Source organism: Rhopilema esculentum, chromosome 10 (assembly GCF_057945365.1).
Source record: "Rhopilema esculentum isolate cy_ngs chromosome 10, ASM5794536v1, whole genome shotgun sequence".
Lineage (NCBI taxonomy): Eukaryota > Metazoa > Cnidaria > Scyphozoa > Rhizostomeae > Rhizostomatidae > Rhopilema > Rhopilema esculentum.
The window spans coordinates 13,654,072-13,673,556 of record NC_142824.1 but is presented as its reverse complement, the minus strand read 5'-3'; the positions used below and the strand labels follow the sequence as shown (position 1 = coordinate 13,673,556).

The window sequence follows — 19,485 nt, the reverse complement described above, 5'->3', positions numbered from 1 at the left end:
TTGGATTACCTTACAAGAAATTCCAGAATATTCCACAGTCATTTTCTTGCAATCGTTTAAAATGTTTTATCATTATTCAGCAGGCAAACGTTTCATCAAAGTTTCTGTCATTACTTTATTGGACCCTATAGCTCAAGTTCTTCAGACATTTTTGTCACCCCACTGGTGGCCCTGTTACGCAGAATTTTCTCACTTATCTGTATTGGTCTCAATTTGGGTCAACTTATACATTTTGCTTCGTGCAAATCTTCTGATCTAATGATTGACACTAGGGGCAAGGGGTGGCCGTCCCAAGTAGTTTCATAGTGAAATGAAACATTTTGATGCTAGAAGGACTATAAAAATACAATGCTACTTGCTACGAAATTCCAAATCACGACATCAGTATGCAATTATTACGACGGTGGAACATTACGAGTATTGAATGGGTACCCTTTGTTAACCCTTGACATAAGGTTCAAGTTCAAAAGAAGAAGATTTTTCGGTTATTTTGATAAACGCCTTAGTACTTTATCTTGAACTAAAGGTTTTAGAAGGTAACAAAGAGTCTTTCTCTTTAGATGGTGTTGAACTCCATTGGCATGAACAAGTAGTGTCATTTCTCTTAACTCGCTTGATACGAAAAAGTATCTTTTAGTTTGTTATTCTAGAATAAAGCCCCATTCACACCACAGTGGAACCAATGTTATTGTCCGTTGTTTGGAGGTGTCCGCTGTATGGAGGTGTCATCTTATACAAAGAAATGACCATGTGAAATTTTGGAAATCAAATATTTGTCCGTTGTTTGGAGGTGTCCGTTGTATAGAGGTGTCCGTTGATGGAGGTTCCACTGTATTCCCTTTCATAAGAAATCTGATCATACGTTGTTCGTTTTTACCTTGTTCGTTTTGGCATGCCAGAAACAATGGTACATTTCCCAGACAAATAATTGCTTCAATAATGCTCTTCAAGCGGTTGATCTTCTTAATTTTTAGCTACTTGTGAATATCTTACGAAGATTGGTTTAGAAAAACGTGTTCAAAGCATCAAATAAATAGCATTGAATAAGCAATCTCGATGGACGTTGCCCAAGTTTTCCGAGCAGTCGCAGAAAATTTTCCCTGGGCTTTACGCCCCAGACTTCTATGCTTCTTTGCACCATCAACCCCACCCCCTCCCCCCTCATTAAACAGTGAAGTGTTTGCCGCTGCTCTGACCAGGAGTCTAATGATTGTAAATGAAAAATGGGCTCTACCGAATGATGTCTTAAAAATCAATTAACAAGAAGCCCAGATTGGTCACCTTTTGTCACTTTTCTTTCCTTGACTTTCTGAGAACTATTATCTGTCTCTGGCAAATGGCAAGTTCCATTCGAGTGTCAGACAAAGTACCTTGACAAACAAGATTCCAGGTTTTTCCTTTTGACCTAGGTGCACAATACGTAATACCAAGAAAAACATTCTTTCTTTTATTCAGCAACGTGCAGAACTCAAAAGTTTTTAAAACCTATAGATATTTTGGATTTACGAAAAAGAAGAGAATTGCTAATCTTTAAATACAGTGACGGCATTTCTGTTGTTACCCATTAAAGATTTCATACAATTTACCTAGATGCCATTATTGCTTGAAACTTGAAAAGAAGCAACTTTTTCGAATGATGGTATCTGGAGCCAAGAAGTTTTTACAAATTTCACAATGGCAGTCTTTTTAATAAATGATAAGTTCTCTGCATAAATTAAAACAATTACTTTTTCTGATTCCTGTGTCAAAGAGAGCATGTGAATTAAGATGCCTTCATTGTTTTATATTCTTTCCCGTAAGAAGACAAATCGAAATGAATGAAGACAGAGTTATTTGTCATCTTCTGTCGTTGTATTAGTAAACGTTTACGCATAAAGAGATAAGTTTTGTGCAATACTTGTTACTAAAGCCTTAAGACTTCTCAGGGACCTAAGCCAAACGCAGTTTATGATCTCACTATGTTTTGTAAATCAGTTTATATCTAAACTTACTTTATCCCTGATAGATTATTTGTCATGGCGGGTGGTCAATTTTCAAGATTCTGACATGCCATGAAAATATCAACGTTCTCTTCTTTTCATGAAAGTGAAAAATAGCATTACCCTTGCCAAACAGTTCTCATTACTGATTTGAAACAGTTTGAGATCGCCTTATTGCAGAGTTAGCTAACAGCATTGTTGTGTTATTAAAAACAAAATAGCAACCCTACTTTCAGATTATCAAAAAATCAAGAGTAAAAACGTCATAAGGAATAATTTTTAAACTTTTTTCATGTTGACAATGTTATCTGAAATCATATCATTATATATGGTTATTTATGAAAAAATGTTAGTAGTATGTTGTGAAATGTCTGCTTTTATCAAAACCATTTTCAAGTTCTGCACCGCCAAAAGAAAATTTCAAATTTTAGCAACGTTGGCTGAAAAGCAGCTTAATCCAATTTTATGGTTTAATAACTGTAAATTGTTCTTTTTATAATGCTTTTTGAACCAAGCTAAAACTATGTACATATCTACATGATGTTAGTTGCAGAACGTGAAAAAATTCTCACATATTCTAACATCTGTATTAGTTGTTTGCTTTTAACTTGAATTGATGGTTTTATTGGCGATGGACCATTTCTGTTCACAGACATTTATCATCAAAAACTACAGTAATTCTCTAGCAAACATTCACATCTTTCCATGGCCATATCGTAGCCATATCTTTCAATCGCCAGATATAACTGGTTTGGGTGCATTTAGAGGAATTCTTTATTAGCTTAGGCATCTCTACCCTGGGTACCAGACTAATCGAGTCATTTAATCCTATATCGGTGTAGATTCTCTTGCAAGTATTACATCTAAAAAATTATTTTTTTGTTGGGGAGACGAACAACCAAAAATCGTCAAATGTGTGAGGCAACCCTTCATAAAGAGCATGCGTAATAATTATTTAATTTCATGCTCTTTGCTCTTTGGCTCCAAAACAGAGGGCTGCCTCACTCATCAAAGACTACCTCTTGTTTGTCTCTCCAGTCTCCCAAACCAGATTTGCATTTTCAGTAAGGAGTTGTCCTACCTGGGTTGGCTACGTTCAAAGGATTGTTCAATAATTGTTTAATAATTTTACCATTCCAGCGTATAATTGCCATTAGTAATTACAAATCCAAATAAAATGTCCTTTATGGATGGTCAAACTGAGATCAATGTCATATTGAAGATAATGGTCCAACCACAATTTTGGTGATATTGCAATACGCTGAGGCTACTCAACATTATCTTACCCTAAGACGAGAAGATCAACTCGAAAGGCCAGAAGATCAATTCATTATGCTATGATCCTATTTGATAATGTGATTGATCAGAGCTCTAAACATGATGACCCATGTGCAGTGAAAATGTTAAGCTTAGATTGAACAAAGTAGCCAGGCAACTAGAGAGATTCGAATAAGAAGCCGTGTTGATATGTGAAAGCATAGGGAAGCATAATGTCATTAGTATATATTTTCTTTCTCATTAACACAGTACCCATTTTAATTGATATTCATTTGCAGTCAGATTTACCCTTAAAATCATCAGCATTCTCCCTGGTTTGCTACAGAGGTAATGCCATTGAATGCACCAGGTGCAGTCTGCAGTTTTAACATCTATGACTCTTTGGGTCCAAGATGCAATGTACGTTTGCTTAAAGCGTATTATAGAATCTCAGCTATCTTAGAATCATGTCATAATTTTTCAACCATTGTAACTAACATTTTCAACCAAAATTGTGTGTGTAAGTGTCAATTTCGTCTCCTGCTTTCTTTATCTTTGCTTGTTTTATTTATTAAATTTTGTTCTATAGACTTGCCTCTCTGTAACAGATAGATCAATTTGCAAAGATTAGAACGCTGTTAAAACTTTTAAAAAAAGCTTGAAACGCTAGAGTAGATTTCATGAAATTTAAACCCTGCTTTACACGAGAATGTATCCGATCTGGGTGGGAGCTGATGGATCCGTATACTAATGATTCCGCTATCCAAACAATCTTGGAGTCGCTTCCAAAGGATCCCTTAGAGATCCGATCTTGACCAGATCCCGTGCAAAGAGCTGAATTGGATCTGGTTCAGGATCCTTTTCGGTCTGATCTGGGCAACGTATCATGTAAACTGGGTCTTTGTCTTTGAATGTTAGATGGAAACAGATTTTGTTGTCAATGAACTTATCCGTGTTCTACAGTTCTAGAATTTGTATTAGTCAAAATTAACATGAGTAATATATAAAAATTACAGCTTACTGACCTACTTAAAGAGTTCAATGAGAACATAAAGAGTTCAATGTTGTAAAGACAATGTTGCAGGCTCTCAATTTTCAGAGAGTCACATTCAATGCTACCAAGTACTCTATGTAAACTTTTTATATATGAATAGCATAAATTAACAGAAATGATGCATGGAAAACAGAAAAAGTGGTATTTGAACACCTGAAACGACAAATACCAGATAATGGAGTTGAATCTTCTTATCATGACACAGTGCTAGAACTCTTTGAAATGACTTAGGGCTAGAACTTAGTGGGAAATCTTTGAGACGTAAATGTATAGGACACTGGTTTGGTCAGAGTTAATGCCTCTTTTACAAACGTGGCCGGCTTTACAAACATGTCCGGCTAGAGATGTTTCTGTTGTTTTTAGGTTAAGAAATTTCATTGCAGAGGGAGAATTTTGCAACAAACCACCATATCATTTTTTGGGGATGTCAACCTTTTGGGATGTCATTCAGCAAAAATTTCACCTTTTTAACATTAAAGCAGTTGTGAGGGAAATTAAGTGGAACTTAAGCTAATAGATGATTTGCCTTTGTAGATATCTTTGCAGTTTGTGCTTAAGCAAGGAATTTGGTATTATTTTGGAAATGCAATCTTAAACAGTATGCAGTTGTGGTAGATAGAAAAGATAAATAAAAAAGACTGATTGGGCAGGGATTATGGTTAATGCTAAGGCATCCAAGCTGCATACTGGAGTTCCTGTGACTTGTGAAAGCTGGATGTTGGAATTCCTTTGGAGCTATAGACCCAATGAATAAATTAAGAACTAAATCAAGATCGCATGTATAATAGCTTTTTCCAATTAACGTGGGTCACTTCATGTCATTGGGAAGTAGCAGCTGTATGGAGGTATGCTAGCCCAAAATAAGAGAGTAAACTGCTTTGGCTACACGCGCAAGTTAACAAGTCTTATTGATGCTAAATTAACGTGGAAAGTTTCAATGAATACGCTGTTACTAGCTCTGATGACTAAATCTGTAACAGCTGTGAAGTATGGGAAAAACGCCACTAGAGAAATCTTTGCCACTCCAAACGTAAAACTTAGTAATCCCACAGCTTAACTTGTAGGATTGTCTAAGATTGATTTGATGCATAATTTCTGATGTTGCGGTGAAGAGGATTTGCTGAATGTGGCAAAATCCACTCCTTTGCTAATGAACTGAAATCTTTATTCGTCCAATTCATGACAAAATAATGTGCTTATTTCCAGTATGCGATGTAGTGCTTGTGAATATCCTGTTGCTGCTTTTCCGATATCCGATTCAACGACAGATTAGGCAAAGAATATGTTGGGGCATTTTTCAGCGAGGGCTGATCAAGAAAGCGTTTAAAAGCGTAATAGATACGAACTCTGAATCACATACTTTTATGTGGTGATGCCTGGCAGTTGTGTAAAAATTGCCAAATATATTTAAGTTTCATGCAATGACTTCCAGGTTCTGTGCTGTTGTTTACCAAGGTTGTGGCAAGTTGATATTTTGACAGGTCAACCTTCTTTGACAGTTCTTCTCAAAAAACAATAAAACCATAAAGCAAAATTTTTGTTTTTATTGAATAATCATAACACGATTTTAAAACATAATCTTTAAGTGAAACTTTAAGTCCATTCTCAAACACCTTGGATGATTTTGCGTTAAAACCTAAGTGCAGACCCACATTATCGTAAACTTGCAAAATAAAATAGAGCCACTACTCCTTCCCTTTAAACAAAGTTAAAATAAAGTGATGTAGTTGCAGTGTTACAAATTATTTTTTTCGATAACGATCTTTTCTCTGGACTATCGGCATTAATTTAGATTATTTTATGGTTTTGGGGGGGGTGGGTGATATTATTCAGTTAAATAAGTAAAAACCGTTTAAGTAAGGCTCGAGCGACAGGGTGTTTGTAAGCCTGGTGGTATGTTGCTATAGCAACCATCAGGTGACAGTGTTGAAAATCTGCAGCGAGAATATGTGAATAAGTGTAAAAAACTTAACAACGAGAATATGTTCCATCAAAAATGAATTTTGAAAGATAAATAACAAAAAACATAAAAGGAAGAGTCACAACACCTGGTTGCAACTTAGAGCCTGAACAAGTAATGGTTGTAAGAGTTTCTTGAATGTTTTATCACTTGTATCACGAATAAACGTTGTATTAGCTTGTATGACGAGGTCTTGCAGATGAGCAACTTATCAGCCTAAAACCCACCAGGAACATGCCTCTATGAAGGAGTTTATTCTTCTCCTAAATCGTTTTATTCTTGGCTGAAGAATTTTAACGGACAATATTCAAATTAAAGCAAATTATATTGCTTTATATCAATTAATTTTAGGAATAATGTGCGGGTAATTTAGGCACAATTTTATCAGCAAAAATCAAGAACAATGTAAAGAGTTATAGATGTTGGGGGCAATTTATGGAAGATTTAGAGACAATTCTGGGGCAATTCCTGGTTAAAAATTTGCAAGAGTTTTTAGATAAAAATGACGATTTTGTATAACATTTCAGGACAATTTGCTTGATTGTGATACTTCCAGGACTGCTGGCTATCATCATGTATATGTATGTATTTTTGATTGAGTAGCCACACTGAGAAAAAAGGATTAATCGTAGGCAAGATTTTCAATTTTTAGAAATATAAAACAAAATATAACTTACAGGCATACAAAATTATTTCACATAAACGGGGTTTGGTACAACTATGCTAAATGATGAGGAATATAAAAAAGAGCATTCGATTAAATACATCTAAAACGCTTAGGAAGAAAAGTCTCCTTATCGCAATTTTCATTTCCAAAGGAAGTTTGGATGAATGCTACGTTAATCGTAACAATAAACTAAATTCTGAAGCACTCATCATTCTAAAATACATCAGATTATTATTAAATAGGGTTACTATTAGATGAACTTCGATAACGTTTCTACGTAACTACCAGAAGAGTATAACGGGAAATAGACAAGTCATAGAAGAGGCTGCATTATAACTTCTTCCAAAATAGAGATATTAATTTCAATAAAGAGGGTAGCATATCACTTGCTTGACCTTATTACTGTTTAACAACAGTTTTTCTGTATTGAGAAATTGTTCGACATGCCTGTTGACTGGCATTCATTCTTTGGGTTTACTTTCGGGAGCTATTGCAGTTTAAAACTTGTAGTGAATGCCACAGAATAGTTAATCGTAAAGTCGAAAAATGTTAATTTCTGACTGAAATTTGTAACTCATCTATATTACTTAAATTTAACATTTTATGGCAATTTTATACCAGGTTAGCCTGGTTAACTTGAGAATTTCAATTTTAAATTTTGCTGTACGGAAATTGATCAAGCCTTGAGAGATTCACGGCGGGTTAAGTAATGCCTTAAATTACACCAAAAGGATAGCACGGAAATTCATTGTACATTCAGTGGCTTCTCGTTGGAAAGACCTCTCATTCCACAACTTAAACAAATCTTTTAAATGTGTTTCACAATACTTTATGAGACGCTCTGTTCCATATGGAATAGAATCAACAAGGTGATATTTTTCAGTTCAAAGGCACACAAATGGTACCTTTTAACAAAGGCCTCATTTCTAGAACTAGATTTAAGGAGAGGCTAGCCCAGGAAGGGCGTATGTCAAGTCCATGCAATGGCTGAAAAATGTGCCAATTGAAGATATTTTCTGACCTCATTGCTTTTATTTTCCGGTTCGATTGAACGAGTACCATACAATTGACAGTACCGATCAGTTTTACTCGTGCCGGCCATTGATCAAATCTTCGCGAGTGCACATCTAACTTCCCATCTTAGTGCTTGTCTCTTCTTTCCGGTCGGAACTTGGTACCTGTTTTGCTTCATGAGGTGTTGCGGTCGCTGGAACAAACAAAATAACAGCTTAGTTTATTATTGGGCGCGTCGAAACTTAAGAAGTTACGAAGATTATTATTAGGCGCGTCGAAACTTAAGAAGTTACGATATTAATCCATACAACATTATTATGCCGATACCCTTAAAAAGTATAAAACATAAAATGATAATGCGGGTGTCATTACGTCTGTTACGTCTTGTTACGTCTTGGTGGGTTATGTTACGTCTTTTTGAACCACCTTGTATCAAGCAGGCCTAAAATCTGAAGTATATAGAAGATAACATATAACAGGCCTATGTTATCGAATTTCGGTTTTTTTTGGGAAACTTTCGAGTAGAGTTTGGGAAACTTGCCAAAAACACTAAAGGTTTAAAGTTGTATTCACAAAAAAACAAGTTGAGCAGCCTAACAAAATAGAAACTAAAGAAGCCGAATCGACAGCTAGAAGTGATTTTCATTTACCTCGTAAACGTGACAATTCAGCATCTGCTCCTGGAATAAAAGTATTAAAAATAATAAAATCCATAAAAAAACATAGATTTCAATATAATTTTAAATTACATGTTTAAGCTAAACAGTTCATCAAATGGTAACAGGTCTTTTTGACTTCACCATCTCTAGTATCCTATGATTACAAAGAAACTGATCCGGTTCAATTAAAAACATTGTTTATTCGTGCAGCAAATTTTAGAGCGGGTATCAGATCACATAAAGAAAAAGCACGTTCACTGCTAAAAGCCTTGAAAGACCAAAGCCAATTGATAAGACTGCATTCAACCATTTCTCATACATCTTTTTAAAATGTAGCATATTGCGTTAAGAGCCATTTGTTAATGCATCAAAATTTTCAAGGAAAGAAAGAAATATATTGGCGACATGTTTCAGATTATTGGTAAAGCCCGATCGTCGTTTCACCTAGCAGTTTTGGAATCTATCTACATAAGCACGAAAAAACCGCTGCTGTGTAGACAAAAGAAGTTCGTTTTCACCTTAGGACTCCACTGGTAACATTCTAATAGGCAAGCGGCACTGATTGATCAACCTCAACAGGCATGTGCTCGTGTTTCTGATTGGCCTATTTCGATCCACAACTTGGTATATATATTTCCTAGCGTAGAGTTTTCGGTCTATGTTCTGACGTTTTAAACTCTGAAGAGTGTCAGACGAAAAGCTCTAGTTTACTAAATGTTTGCTTTTTTCAAAGCCATTTTGAAAGAAAGAACAAAAATTGTAGATTTTGGGAAAATAAATGAGAATCGAAGGATGATATAGTCACTTGTTGCTCTTTTTTACTGCTATTGTATCTTGAAAATTCCTTAAATTACAAATTACAGTCGACTTCTTACCCTCACGTTCCATCTCAATGTGTCATGTCTGCTTTCCCCCGGTACTCTTTGTTGTTTCCATTCATGCTTGAACTGATGATACCTAACAATGAAGAACAAGAAATGCATAAGATTGAGCTATTCAATCATCAACTATATTTGCATGTCAAATTATAATACAAAAACCATGTAAGTCTTAGTAAACAAGAATGAGATCTGCAAGCCGGTGATATGATAGAAGAAAACAATTCTAGTATATGATTTTAAGAATGGAAAAAACAGCACAACATGTTTATCTTTCATCTTTTTCCTTGACATTGCTTTGAATTTCCAAAAATTCAGAACTTGCCAAGTAAAAAAAATTAATCTTTTGTCTATGTAAGGACATTTCATAGACGATATAAGTTTTTTCAAATGTTGGTCCTAGCATATCCTTCTCGAATACCATCTTAAACACCCTTAGACCTGTTCAAAGAGTCTTTTATAGCCATGTGTTTTAAGATTAGATGTAAATAAAATAGTGCCACAGAATGAATTTCATTACTTGACTGAAACAGTAAAAAATCCTGTTTGTGATTTCCTGATTAACCTCGTTGATAGGAAAAACAGATTTGTAATTTTAGTACGGAGAGAAACTTGGTTCAGCTTAAAGTAGAATTTACATGTTTATATCCCCTTTTATCTGCGTCTCTTTATCAAGAGGTGATCTCCCCAATCCAATTACAATATTAGCCTCTCCTACGCTTATGCAAATTAATTGGATGAAAAATATCACAGGCTTTTATCTAAGCCCCTATCTTCTGTTGAATAAGTATTAACAATTACAGTCAAGATGTAAAAACAGAGTATTTGGGAAGACAACTCATTAACAATTAGGAATATGCAAGACTTAGCTTGGGATTAATTTGAACAATAGCCGATGGTTAATTGCTTAGAAAGGTGAACAAGCTTAGAATAAACGCAGTGGTTTCCCAGATATTTGCGAGCTAGTATGGGTATGATTGGTTGGGGAAAGAGACGCTCATTGTTGACGAGGTATTCGGGATTCAAATACACGTATCTTTCGGTACAGGATAATAGGATTTTCTCTGTTACTCTCCATTACAAACTTTCGCACTTTGGTTCAATCAAACATTACAGTAAGTGATACCAAGATCTTCCCCCATAATGAAAGACTCATATCTTAGTGTATGTTGACAATGAATATATCTGCAAAACTATTCGAGGTGTTATTTTCAAGCCATCTCCTATATATTCTTTGATAAGCTTTAAGCAAAATAAGGTAGAGATAGGTTTCCAATAATCCCTTCCGTTTTAAGAAAATTGTGCATGCCAAATCGATGATATCCATATTATCATTAGCAGGCTTTCATTAAGATTTCGGAATACGTGTTACAAAAAATTACAAATCCTTTATGATGTCTTTGAAATAAATAAATTAGAAATCTTGCAGATAGTATTAAAACAGCAAGCAATATTCACTTCTGAAAAAGAAAAAAAACTAGAAAAAAATTCAAAAAGGTGGCATCGATAATAATACCAAACCTGTTAACGGGGTCGAATTTTCTACTTCTGCCTTGTGTTGGTGGCGCCGTTGATGGTCGAATATCTAGATGAAGAATTGAATTTTACATACATAAAACATTTTTTGATATTGAGGCACTTTGAAAACTTAGGCAATACATCAAAAGTGCAAAAATCTACAGTTATCTAAGAAATAAAGGAGTAAACAGCAGAACTGGTTACTACTACTTCAAAACAGCCATAGTAGTCTACAAGGCTCTAAATGGACTAGCTCCAAAATATATGACTGATTTGTTCACTCATCAAAATCAGATTAAATAGCGATTGATGAAAAGTTCATCACACAAAAATTTGTATGTGCCCAGATCAAAACTGAAAAAGGTTGATCAGTCAATAAAAGGAAGTAAAATATGGAATGAACTTCCACTCAACATCAGACAGTCAACATCACTGGGAATTTTCAAGAGAAAAGTGTATCAGCATTACCTTGACGTTTCAGATTTTAATACTTAAACTTTACTTTGAACAAAATTGTTACTAGGCTTTTTAGAAACTAAAAGGACACTTTTTTAAAAAAATAGTATTACATTCTTATTGCGTAGTTGGCAGAGGGGACCATGGGGGAGATTAGTTTTTAGGCTAACCAAGTTTATCCTCTGTAAATAAAGTTTATCTATCTATCTTTATCTATCTATCTATCTATCTATATATCGATATATCTAACTGGTCTACTTGCCTTTTTGGCAGTAAATAATGAGAAACACGAATATTGCAAAAGAACTTGGAAAATAAAACTTTTCAGCCACAATTGCAGCAAGATAGAATTTGCTGACATATATTAATTGAACAACGCTTTTGTTGTAACGTTTATCTTTAGATTTTTTGCCAATGATTCGTCTAAGATTTCTTATCATATTTTTATTGAAAACCGCTTAGGGAACAAAAAAAACAAACGAAAACTTGCAAATGAGACAAAGTGAAATTACGACAGCAGTAATCAGACGAGTTTGAATCGTGATAAAATTGAGATAAATTTTGTCATCAACAAAAGTTTTGCTTCTCATCACAACTATTCCACAGAATTTTATCAAAAACTGTTTTGAAAAGCTTTCTTCTTACCAAAAACTTGTTAATGTTAGCCTGAATCACCCTGCTAAAAAAAGGCTTTTTACTTTGGAATTTTAGCTTTTTGACGTCATTCATTATTTTTAGATCATTACTCAGATTCAGCTATATTTAATCTTGAAAACATGTATGCTTCCCCCAGAAAGATCCCAAGTATAGGTGTTTAAACTTTTATCGCTTTTAAAAATTCCGCAAGACTTAATTCATAACTAGTTAAACTTAAGTAGGGAATCAGGTGTCAAGTAGAATTCCAGAAGCTTTTTTTATTCATCTGGGTATTTTATGTTTCGCTATTAGTTAAAATGTTTTTGGCCAATAATTCTCAACAAACAAAATATCAGAGGGTAAACCCTTGAAATTGTTGCACTAAAACTGGCGAGAAAATTGCAACTATAAAATATTGAGAAAATTGGCACCGAATTAAGAAACTTAATGCAATAACTCTGCCTAAAGTGGACGTCCTGATTAAAAAGTGGAGATCTCCAGGCGCATCTTGCTTTTGTTAGGGGGGGGGGTTAACTTCCACATACACGAGTACGGGATGTGCTATTTTTGGGGTACCTTTTTTCCGGTAGAAAATAAATTTTGGATTATCAATTTTAGTAAAATCAAACATAATCATAAATTTTGGGACTTATTTTTAACATGACCTTAAAATTTGGGGAATTGAATTTTAGGGAATTCATTTAATACTGAATCTAAATTTTGGGGCAGGGTTTTTGAAAAATTATAAATTTTAGGGTAGGTTTTCATATTATAAAATGGCACACCCCCGTTCCCTGCCTACTGAAGTTACCCCGCCTTCTGAAGTTACCCCGCCTTCCAGGTTGTGCCTACAAGAGAATTAATAATTATCCAATGAAAATGCATTGTTGCGATTTCATGCAAGCTGCTCTTTATTCAATAGTCAGATCAACGTATGATTGCATGCCTGAATGGAAGCGAACTGGCAAATATTTTTAGCATCGGCCTTTTAGCTCAGGCCATTCCTTTCAAGAAAGCCTTTTACATACAAGTCTTAACACAACTTCTTAACGGGTACAACTGTATAAAAAAGGTAGAAAATAGCTAAAAAACAGAATATTTGTCTGAGAGAACTTACAAGATGGAAGATGCCTTTTTTCCATTTTTACAAGAGACGAAGCATCAGAAACTGATTCTTGTTCTGAATGGTTTTCGTCACTTAGACTTCTGATGGGCAATGATCGCAGCCTTTCCTCCAGCAAAGTTATATCTGATGCTTCACTTTCATCTTCCGTGTGTGTTTCATCAAAGACCCTCGTAACACCATTTCGTTTCCTTTGATATAAGAAAATTCCAATTAATATCACATTACTTTCCCAGAATTTTATTGAATTTGAAGATAGCATATAAAGGCAGGAACATAGCATACACATGTACTTTTCACCCGTTACACCTCAAAGTATTAACGTTCGATATTATCACTTTAGGTAATATGAACCAGTAATCTTCTTGCTTTCAGCTCAAAGATCGATACAAAACAGCTCTTAGTCACTACCTATTATGACTGCATACAATATGAGAAAAGTGTAATAGGAATGCCAAAAATTTAACTCTTGAGCAAAGCAATCAAAAAAATGTTCATTAAGTGCAAAAGGACTGGGCATGAATGAGTTGTAAATATCAATGCAACCTTGCAACTTTTCTTCTTGTTACTTGGGACGAAGTTGTTGACTCGAGGTTCGAATCCACTGTACTTAAAGTTGATTCTGATAGAATTGACGGTGTCTCCCCGCTTCGAAACTCTTGAGAATAACCAATATTTTCTTTTTCCTCTAAGTCATAAATCTAAAAAATTCAATCCATGTTAGGGAATTTCATAAACACTTAACATTTCATTTTTTCTTGAAATGTATAGAACAAACTATAAACCTTGTTCCAAGACACGGATTTTGTATAAGATATGTTTCATATGTACAGTTTTTAAGCCACATTATAGAAACCTGGTTCGCCGCCCCCATTCCCACCCATTTCTTGAAAAATTCTTAAGTTTTCTTGAATTCATCTGCAGTGTGAGTCTCACTCTTCCAAGGATAGAGAATAAATGTAATGTTTAATAGAAAACAAAGAAACAGTAAGACAGAACAACGCATTTAGCAACATATTACTGAAGGAGATAAAGCAGGAAACCTATCGTATAAATAAGACAATTATTCACATGTTGTACCTTAGATTTTGAAAATGGGACTTTGTGAGACACCTCCGTCCGCTTTGGAAAATGTTGAAGTGGTTCTGAATTAAATGAATCGGCATCATCTAGGAAAAAGTTTAAACGTACATAATGTAACGTAATGGTTAATTAAAATGAATCATAACGAAGCAAGCACAAAACAAGATACTCAGTTTCAATCAGGTCGTATGCACTGGTCTGGAAATTTAGAGGAAATACCCAAAATTTTAAACAAAAATAAATCTGGAAGCAGTTGAGATTATAAAAGAAAAAACTCTGAGTTTATCGAATATTCTAATGCTGTCTATTTGGTACAAAAATGAAATGCATTCTGAAAAAATAGTTGTCACAGCTTTAAGAAATTCTACATGATTTGACACAGAATGGCCATTTGGACCAATGCAAATTCTGAAAATGAAGCAAAGCAAAAAACTTGCATGTTCAGCTTAGTTCAGTTTGTAATTTTTAAATATTTTAACAATCAAATTTGACAATGAAGAAAGTATTCAAATTGCCAAAGGAAATAAAGATGCCGAAGGTGGACATCAGCATGGGGGTCCTTAGGCGTGCCCCTAGAAAATACTATGAAAACGTCCCTTTCAACAAGATATTTCTTTCCGTTTTTATTCGTATACATTATAGAAACAAATGATAACAAAATTTAACCTTTTGAACAAGATGAAAAACCAAGAAATAAATAACAAAGAATAATGCCCTTTTTAAATTTGCACAAAATATAACCATGTGTGCTCATCATCTATCTAAAATTAACATTGCCAAGTTGTTGAATTTTGCTTGTTCCATATCCAATTCAATCCTTCCAAACAAAACCTATTTAAAATTATTACTGAAATTGTGCTCTAAAACCTTGCAGGTGGATTATGCCTATGCAGTGTAATGTGTAGTTAAATGTTAGGAGCCATGCTTATGAAATAATCTACATAACAAAATTGAAAAAATACTCCTGCTATCCCAATGAGCTGGTCATATACATTTTTTACTAGTCACATACAGTTTACTAGACCTGTGTGGTCTTGTCATATACATTTTTCACTAGGGTTTAGCTTTGAATCTTGTATCGTATCTAGAAATAAAACCCATACTTCAAGATCACCTTGCTTTGACTAGAAATTTCCAGTAAACCACTTGATCAACTCTTTGGTTAATATAAAGAGCTGTTATTTATGACACGAGCAAATCTTTAAAATTGTGATTATAGAACTTCATATTTTTAACTGTGATTATATTTTTCGCAATATAGTTAGTTTATGCAAGAATACAAATACTGCTTAACATAATATCTAGTTTCAAAAACATAACTCTGTCTGTGGAATTACCTGAAACTGAAAAGCTTCCATCAGAAGTGTTTGACAGCTCATATTTGATTAGCTCATCCAAATCTGAAATAAAAGACAAACCCTTTAAAAATTAGCTCTGCCCTAAAATCTTTGGATGAAGCAATAAACATTTAAATTGGCAAGCTTGTTAAACAGGCTAAATATGTCTAGATTTTGGTTCTCTTTAAGATGAGAATCCTAAGTTGAAGTATCATAGCCAACTTTGAAAAAAATTATCATATTTCTTCAAAATAATGTGTATTTTACATTGTGTAACTCACTATCTTCCTCATTTCTCTAATATGGAATTAATATCTGGGGCCTTACCTATGATATCCATACTATCATTATATCTTTTACAAAAAGAAAGTTTTTGGAACTATTGCTTTCAAAAATCTAACATCTACATACATCTTCTTCAAAAATTTCAATTTGCTGTAACTTCAAAATTGCTTTTACTTTTGTCAATGAATCTATTAACAAGTTATATCCATTACAATCTTTTTACAATAGTATCATATTTTCATCCATATAATACAAGTCAGGCTGTCAGGCTCATGAGGGTAGTATTTTTATGACACAGTCAAACGCTTTGCAATATGGCTAGATATCAGTCAGATACACTATCTTGGAAAAACATCCAACACAACATAAAATATTCCCCTTCAGTGACTTGTTTCTGTAATTGTTAAAAATCATTTCTTTTCTCTACCAAATAAAAGGCCTAAGTCATCGACTGAAATAATTGATTTTGCTAAAAATCTTCTTGTGACTTAAAATGGTAACAAACATGATTTTGGATGGTGGGCTTTCGGGGGCAGCAGGAACAGGCCTGGTTGTAAGAGTTATTTGTAGATAAAAAAGAAAAGAAACCAAGAAAAATTGATTTCAATGTTAGCTATAGGCAATGTTAGCTATAGAATTTAGGAAAGCAATCTGCAGCCCCCTCTCCAGCATTTGAGGAGAGCGCTGAGGGGAGCAAGATATCATGGCTCTCTTCAAATGGTCAGGCCTGCAGGAGGCCAGTATGGATTCCATCGCAGCTGCACTCCCAAAAAATGTATGTAAAATTATAAGTGCACTCTTGCACACCGAATGATGAGCATGATGTGTTGTTGTTTTTAGCATGGCTTAAAGTAACAGGGATTTTTAAAGAATGTAGAATGACTTTCTAAATTTGTTTGCAAAAGAAATTGAACAAAGTATGCCATACTAAACTGAGTGATCCTCTTGAGCCCTGGACTGCCAAGAAGTTCCAGGCAAAATTTAAAGATGCAGCCATGCAAGCCAAGGGAGCAGAAATTTTTGCAACCAGATCCTTAAATTCAGCTTGAAACACAATTTAGAATAATCCTTGCAGTCAATTCTTGCAAACCTTAATGACGATTTACCATTTTAGGACCCTTTTGAGGCCCCCTAAACCCAGGGTCTGCGGCATTGTTCCTCTATCTCCCTCTTGGTGATACAGCTTTATGATTATCGTGTTGTCGGCCTTTAAAAAAATTATTTCTAGAACTATTCCTTTGCTTGCTAAACCGCTAGGAATTTGGATAAGATTTTTGCAACTTTCAACCATTGAATTCTTCTGTAAATAAAAACATGGACCATTGGGAAATTCAAGAATCATTGGGAAATTTGGTGCATAGTCAAATGTGTACACTTATCACAAGTGCACTCAGCACTGTCAGGTAAGACGATGAGCACTCCCAAGATCTGATTAAAAACTGCCATGAATTCCAGACCGCTTCTCTGGGGCTCAAGTGAATGCTTTGAGTGTTTTTTACTTCGATTTGTGCTGGGTGGATTTGGATACCTTTGGTATGCCTTGATAATGGTCTCGCCATCTAGAGCAGGGGTAGGCAACCCATGGCTCACAAGCCAGAGTCCTGGCCCCAGAAGAGAATTTTTTTGGGCCCGCAAAAGGAAAAATACTGTATCATAATTTTTTCTGGTTGGCAAAGATGATTCTCTACAAAATCTTTAATATCAAATGAAACATATCAATTCAAAATTAGATTATCTAATGTCTAAATAAACCTGTTCACTGTCTGTGGTCACAAATTCATCGTACTTGAAGACAAAGCACAGAGTCTTTGAGGGACTGTGCAAAAGTTAACAAATGCAGCAAGAGCGAAGCTCACTTGGATTAATTGGTGTTAAAATATATCAAAGTGAATGGTTTGAGCTAAAATGCCGATGCTAAACATTGATGGGTGGATAATTCTGTAATTCCTTCCTAGTAACATTTCTTCAATCCCTGAATCACATCCTTTTTAATCTTGGTTGGAATTTTCAGTTTTCCATTTTGCACTTACCACTGTTATAGTCATTATTGTTGTTATCATTCTATTAAAACTATTGTATACTTATTTTCCAATTACCTTCGGCCTGCTTGAAGATAAGGTTTGAAGGACCTGGCCCAGTCGCCAAAAAGGTTGCCCACCCTTGATCTTGAGTGATTTCTAAAATTTTCTTTTTGGATAAATCAACCTCCCTACATTTGATTATAGGCCTAATATCTTAAAACTGGATGATAGTAAGAACTATGAACTACTACCAGCCACTTATAATTATCAACCACATTTAACCTCTGTTTTGATTCCATTAAATTAAATAAAAAATTGTCTCACTACCTTTTCAAAATCAAAAATTATCCTTGATACTTTCCACAATGGTTTTAGCATCGCTCGTTTTTGCATGCGGAGCGCTTTAATAAATGCCAGTCTACTCTGATCGTAAATCGGCAATTTACGAGTTTAAACTTTCGAATAATTGAAAAAAAATTTAAGAACAACTACCTTTCATAAAAAGTCTCAATTTGTCATATGGAATATCGCCATAACCAAGTTCTTTTAATTTTTTTCGTACTTCATTCTCGGTGAACGAAATACTCTCCGCCATTTTTTTGAGTTGAATTTGAATTTCGTTAAAGCCTCGTTTTCATTCATATTCCATAACGACGGTTTCCTTGGTTGCTATGCTACAATGGCTGCACTGAAAATATAAAACACTGTATAGAGTCACGTCGCCCCTTATGGAACGATTCAATTTTTTCATGAATTCTGACTGCGCAATGATAACAATAAAAAATAAGGAGTTTAGGTTTGTTTATCTTCAAAAAACGCGCAAAATCATTTTGCTGATGACATTACTTGAACTCTTTGCTAATTATTGTTGTTTCATTTTGTTCTTAAAAGCTAGGAGAATATTTTAAAAGTAAGCGAAATGTAAACGAAAAAGTTGTCATTAGACCTTCGACCCTTCTTTTTTTCCTGCACCTCAACTTTCTTAGTCATTCCCTCGGTCGGTTTTTTAGCTAAAACAAAACCAACCCCCACAACGCGTTTCTTCATCTCCCTAAAACGAATATTCGTTGAAACCCAAACAATAGCTTGCACAATTTTCATTCACGGGGGTTTTTTATTAGGAGCGCTTTTTCATTGGCCTAGTGGCTTATTCGATGGCGGGCTTCCTGTTGTGATTCTCAACAATTCATGAGTGGCTGAACGTGTGACACGTGATAAAGTCTCATTCAAGTAAGAAAACCAAACTGGGGGATAACTTTTTTTTCTTTACTCTGGATTTGAAAAAAATGGCTCAACGAAAGTCTGACTTGATACTGACGAATGATAAAGGTAGAAGGAAACAAGGCAGATAATAATTCCCGGTTTTTCTACATTGTGCGCTTTTCTGCATGCCTAAATTTGAGTCGTTCCAAAAGGGGCGATGGCCTAAGTTTTTCACCAAGAAAAGTAGCCTGTAGTAATGTTGCTCGTGCAGAAAGAGAGAAAAGCCGATAAGATTGTCTTTACACAAGCATGTAGATTATACAGCAAAGAATGTGCTTGTAGTACTTTTATTTTA

General features: G+C 34.7%; 1 protein-coding gene across 1 annotated transcript; it reads right to left on the bottom strand.

The window, feature by feature from the left end:
* Positions 1 to 6,879: 6,879 nt before the first annotated feature.
* Positions 6,880 to 18,547, bottom strand: LOC135691481 (centriolar and ciliogenesis-associated protein HYLS1). The gene is made up of 9 exons (XM_065209344.2): positions 18,420 to 18,547; positions 15,622 to 15,684; positions 14,282 to 14,370; positions 13,748 to 13,902; positions 13,196 to 13,392; positions 10,990 to 11,053; positions 9,466 to 9,547; positions 8,582 to 8,611; positions 6,880 to 8,124 (listed from the first exon to the last, which is right to left on the bottom strand). The coding sequence occupies exons 1-9, from the start codon at positions 18,520 to 18,522 to the stop codon at positions 8,023 to 8,025; spliced, it is 885 nt and encodes a 294-aa protein (XP_065065416.2). The 5' UTR covers positions 18,523 to 18,547; the 3' UTR covers positions 6,880 to 8,022.
* Positions 18,548 to 19,485: the final 938 nt, after the last annotated feature.